Raw genomic sequence first — 6000 nt, forward strand, 5'->3', positions numbered from 1 at the left:
CGGAAGTCCTCATTCATTAGTTATAATTGTTTTGCTAGCTTAAGGGGTGTCCATTATATCACGTCATTCGTTTTTGATTTATTTTACCATACTGGATTTATAGATCGAAATTTCAGCATTTTTAAGCATGAGTAATTGCATTTGTGATGTTGTAATATCCTTATTTAGAGCGACATATTCATCATTGTACTCTCTTCGGCTCTGATACAAAAAATTCTGCCCAATTTGCTATTATTTTATAGGTAACATTGCGGAGCCAAGTCTATATGTGATATCAGACAAAATGTAATTTCGTTTAAAAACTTTGGGACTTTGTATTCTGATTGTCTGTAAAGTTAAAAACGTAACGTTGTTATTCTACAAAACTAAACCTAAATCATTTCAACAAACTCTTACGTGAATGCCGAAGCATTCTCGGAGCATGTGGGCGTAGACCTCGGTCGCGCCGAGCCGGGTGTACGGCGCCTGCAGCTCCTTGTCCGCGGCGCGCAGCTGGCAGCAGCCGCACGGGGTCAGCGGCCCCATCACGAACAAAATAATAAAATCCCCAAGAACAGCAACTCACACCTCACTCGGTAATAACAATAACAAGAAATGTGACAGTGACGCTTGTGTTTTTTGCTGACTAGGGATGCGAAACGCCAGGTTAGCGGTATCGGTTTTTTGCGTTTGGCTCATACGTCTACAGAATTAATAACTATATTGTAGAAAAAAGACGAAACTACGACTTTAACTTTAATATTATTTTATTTGAAGGCACGCCACAGACAGTCTGAAAAATTCATAATCTAAAAAAAAATTGTATGCAACTGTCAGCTCAAACTGACAGAATTTTCAGATTGAACCAAACAAAATCTTTTATGGACTTTCGATTGATCCATGGAACATGGCGGATCGTTCTCCAAATATGTATTTTTTATTTTTGCATTATGCTGTTTAATGTATAAGTTTGATAGGATATTATGCAGTAAATAGCCTACGCAAAGGGTGCAGTTGATGAAGAATTCGTTTGGAGATGCGAATATCCAATTCTACGGACATCACTCGTCAGTTCGTGGTCCCGGCCGCCATCATGCTTTGTACTGCTGCTCCAGCTAGAGTCTGGCTAATGAAAGTTGAACCCAGTATTTTTTTAAAACAGCAACTCTGGATGTCATATCATCGATTGTCATCTGTCAGTGTGACTGTCACTTTAACGAATTTCGGTAAAAGTTAACAGCGAAATCTATAAATAATAATGAATAACACCATAAAAATGAGTAAAGTAAGTGCTGTAAATTAATTAGATTTAATAAAAAAGAAACCATGTTATCAATGTGTTGCCAGCTCCAATTTTTTTGAAATTGCCACGTTTTTTCGGGCTCAACTTTCATTAGCCAGACTCTATCCTCAAGTGCATCGCGAAGGCCTCGTTCGCAAAAAAACTACCTATACTGTTTTATATATCTCTGTAATTTACTTGACATTGGCAAAGTGCCCTGGTAGCAGAAAGCCATTATTAAGCGAATAAAAAAAAATCTTTTATAGGCCGGCAACAGACAGTCTTAAAAATTCATAATCTTAAAAAAGATTTGTATGTAAACTGACACTGACAGATCTGTCAGTGTCAGTTTGCATACAAATCTTTTCTATGATTATGATTTTTTAAGACTGTCTGTCTGTGGCGTGCCTTAAATTATGAATTTTTCAGATATGGCGTGCGTGGCGTGCCTTAGGCTTGCCACAGACGTAGTATCTTCTTAGTAGTTTGTGCCACAGACAGTCTTAAAAATTCATAATCTTAAAAAAAAAAAAATTGGTTGTCTGTAAAGTCGGTTTACGGACGGTAGTTTAACGTGATAACGTCAAACATTACAGTAGTATAGACAGGGGCGGTCAGAGTATAGCAAAAGGGGCCCGATTCTGGGACTTTTTTCACGTTTTTTATTTATTTATTTATTAAAAATACACAAAAGTTAACAGTATTTCACCAAAGCACTTATGTGGTAATATAATTATGTACATGTTAAATTGACATAAATAAAAGCAAACACACTTAAAAGTTAAACTATGGTTATTACATTAATCACCTAAGGAGTGTAGAGTCTATGAACCTTAAGAGTTTTCTGTAAAACACACCAACACTATCAGCAAATATGTCAATATCGTCTGTCTCCAACATGATGCGGTTAAGAGCAGCTCGGGCTCGAGCGGTGCGCCGGCCGCCGCGAACAGGCGCCGCCGCCGCCGCGCCGGCACCGCGCCCGGCATGCCAACCACCACATTCGCTCTTGGCACTTGCAGCCCCATTCTCTCAAGCACGGATGCGTCATCTACTCTATTGGCCCCTGTACACATATGGCCAACGGTTTCACCAACCCCCTTAGCCAAGCGTGTAGAGGGCTACTTGGCCGTAAGTTGGCAGTTGGCGCTTGCGCTTGCCGGCCAACCGATTGGTGTCGGTTTTTTGTCCACACATCAAAGGATCTTGGCGCCAATGGCCAACTGCGTTTACACGTTGGCGCTTCATTCAGTTGGTCGTCAGCCGTCAGAGAGGACAGTAGTGAAATATTTACGAAAATAATAAGTTTATCTATGCCAATAATAGTGTAGATTTTAGGAAATAAAATAACCTTGCAAATGTTTAATGTATTTCCTAAAAAAGATAAATGTTCTTATCAGAATATTCAAAAAAATGTTAATATTGCAAATAATTTAATTTTACTACGGGGTTATTATTTTTTAATAATTTTTTTCTGACAACGTCTATGACCTAGAATTTCCTAGATTTTTCCATTCCACGTCCATCTTTCATGAAGAGCCAATGCCAAGTGATTGGTTCGCCAATGTGTAAACAGCGGCTCTTATCTTGGCCAAGGGGTTTCACAAAGGGCTGGTGGAACCGTTGGCCATATGTGTACAGCGGCCATATGGTGAAACAGTTGGCGGTAATGCATAATATGCAGCAGTTTCCGTCTGGTTTCTAGAGTTTGACGACCAACCATTCCTGTTACGAATAGAGATGGATACATATATGGGTAATATCCGTACAGTCGTTTGTAAATGTGCCTACAGAACTTCCTCTGCACTCTTTCTAGCATAGTGTTTTGTTCTTATTAGAAAGAATGCATTAAAATAAGCATCTTTTATAAATTAAAGTTTTTTTTAAAACCTACTAATTTAGGAGTTAGAGTGGTGCAAAGTTGCAAAATTTTCCCGTAGCATTACTAAGGCGCCAGAGACAGAAAGCGATATCGACGGAGCCCCGCTTATTACAGAAACTGCACAGAATAGGAGCCTTCGGCCGTTTGAAGATACCTAACGAACCTAACCTATACCTATATAAAAGTCGTCATTTTGTATCCTAGACCGTTTGCGAGACACGCGTTTGTTAAGTTTTAGTTCGAATTAAACACCATATTTAATAACTGTAGTTTTATTTAGTCTCTGCATACACTTTAAATTAATAACCCAAACATTATTTAGCTTTTTCTTGTGCACCATCGCAACGGCCACAGAGTAAGTAACACCATAGACTTATCCATAGATTAAACATTAATAAGAATAGAGAAAAGGGGATGTACATACATTGTAATTCAACACTCTCCCTCAATGTTTGTACATCAACATATAAACAAATTAAGTAAATTACACATCCTTTGAAATTTTTCACCTGAGAGAGGCTTAGTTAATATATCAGCAATCTGATCAGTTGTAGTTATGTATTCAATATTAATCAAGCCTTCCTCAACTTTTTCTTTTATAAAATTACATTTTACATCCACATGTTTCAAGCGTTTCTGATCAGGATTATAAACAACTTTCATTGTACTCTGATTATCTTCAAAAATTACAGTGTTACTAATTTTTATATTAAAATCTGATATTAATTTAATTAGCCAACAAGCTTCTACAGATGCTTCACATAAGGCAACTAGTTCCGCCTCTGTTGTACTTAAAGCAACTGTTGCTTGTCTTTTTGACCTCCAAGTCACTGTATTATTGAACAATTTGAATAAATATCCACTTGTGGATTTTCTGTCATTATCATTTGCAAAGCTTGCATCTGCAAAACCTATTAAACTGTCATCTCTACTTTTAGAATAAATTAGATTATAATCAACAGTGTTTTTTATGTATCTTAATATTCGCTTTAACGCTACCCATAGTTTTAACGTTGGTTGGCTCTGATATCTGCTTAAATACGAAACTGCTGTTGCTAGGTCTGGCCTTGTGCTTACCATGGCATACATTACTGATCCAATCAATGATCTACACTTGTGTTCCAATGTCAAGTCAATTTCATTTAAGTCAAAGTCCAGTTTAAAGTTAGGATCCATTGGTGAATTAACACCTTTGCAATTCTCCATATTATAAGATTGAAGTACTTTCTTTAAGTAATTAGTCTGGTTAAGATAAATACTGTCATGTCTCCTTTGAATATTAATACCTAAAAAGGTCAGATTTTCATTACCTAAATCTTTCATTTGAAATTTTGAATTTAGAAACTTCTTAACACTCTCTATTTCAGTCACACTCTGTCCTACAATCAACATGTCATCAACATACAAAATCAAGAATAATTCACCTTTGTCAGACATACAGACAGTAGTCATTTTTCGAACGTGTAAATCCATATTCAGTGATAACTTCTGTGAATTTCTCATACCAATACTTAGGACTCTTTTTTAATCCATATAGAGATTTTTGCAGTTTTAAAACATTGCCTTCTGGAACTTTCAGTCCTTGTGGAGGTTTTAAGTATACCGCTTCATCTATTCTTCCATACAGGAAAGCACCTTTGACATCCATTTGATGTATTTCATAATCCTTTTGAGCTGCCACTGATAAAAGAACCCTTAATGTTTGTAATTTCAAAACCGGTGAATATGTATTTTCCAATTTCTCCTTCTGTTGGTAACCTTTCACAACTAATCTTGCTTTACATATTTCTTCTTCTCCTACATTCTTCTTTGTAAAAATCCATCTGCTATCTAGTAGTTTCTCATTCTTAGGTACAGGTACAAATTTCCAGGTTTCATTATCATTTAAGGTCTTGAATTCTTCAGCTATTGCCTGCTTCCATTCATTTTCATCCTCTCTTCCTTTAATTTCTTCATAATTTGTGGGAATATCCTGAAAATTAGTAAATAATGCATACAGTGCTGAATCATCTTTGTCCAAGTTCATTTCATAGTCTTTTTGCCAATGTGGCTTTCTCACTTCTCTTTTTACTCTCCCTTTTTCTGAGCTATCTTTCTTCTCTGTCATATTCCTTAACTTGTTCTTATCATTATTATTTTTACTTTCCTCATTTTCTTTACTCTTTGTCTTCTCTATATCCTTTTCCAACACATTGTCTTCTTCAGTTTTCTCTTCATTGTCTTGTTCATTATTACTCACTTCCTTTTCCGTTTCTTCTGTCTTGTCCAGTATATATTTTGTGTAGTCGTCACTTTCTCTTTTTTTCTGATTTTGTCTCATCAAAGATCACATTCCTGGCCACCACAATTTTCTTTGTGTAAGGGTCATAAAGTTTATATCCTGTAGTATAATATCCAATGAATATCAGCTTCCTGCTTGAATTGTCCAGTTTTTGTCTCAACTCTTTGGGTACATGGTTATATGCGGTGCATCCAAACACTCGCATATTTGAGACATTGGGTTTCCTTCCTTCCCATAACTCTGACGGTGTTTGACTTCTTCCTTCAGTTGGGCTTCTGTTGGTCACATATGCTGAAAATAACACTGCATGTCCCCAAAACTCTTTATTAAGCTGTGAATCAATTAAAACTGTTTTAGCCTTGTCTAATAAGGTGCGGTTCATTCTTTCTGAGAGGCCATTCATTTCCGGATTATATGGTACTGTATACTGCATCTGTATTCCTCTATTGTAACAAAAGTCTTGAAATTCTTTAGAAATATACTCACCTCCGTTGTCCGATCTCAACTTCAATATGTTTGTATTAAAATGGTTTGTCACATGGAAATAGTACTGCTTAAATTTGTCAAAAACTTCAC

The 6000-nt window shown here is 36.5% G+C and overlaps 1 protein-coding gene across 2 annotated transcripts in view; it reads right to left on the reverse strand.

Annotated features, from left to right (window-relative positions):
• The window catches only part of LOC125239941 (zinc finger protein 883-like), a 36475-nt gene extending 35889 nt beyond the window's left edge, over positions 1 to 586 (reverse strand). For both annotated transcript variants that reach the window (XM_048147723.1, XM_048147722.1), the window contains exon 1: positions 397 to 586. In XM_048147723.1, the coding sequence (XP_048003680.1) occupies positions 397 to 525 (129 nt within the window). In that variant the 5' untranslated portion in view covers positions 526 to 586. The remainder of the gene's footprint in view (positions 1 to 396) is intronic.
• Between the last annotated feature and the right edge of the window lie 5414 nt (positions 587 to 6000).

This window comes from Leguminivora glycinivorella, chromosome 26 (genome assembly GCF_023078275.1).
Source record: "Leguminivora glycinivorella isolate SPB_JAAS2020 chromosome 26, LegGlyc_1.1, whole genome shotgun sequence".
In the NCBI taxonomy this organism is placed as follows: Eukaryota; Metazoa; Arthropoda; class Insecta; order Lepidoptera; family Tortricidae; genus Leguminivora; species Leguminivora glycinivorella.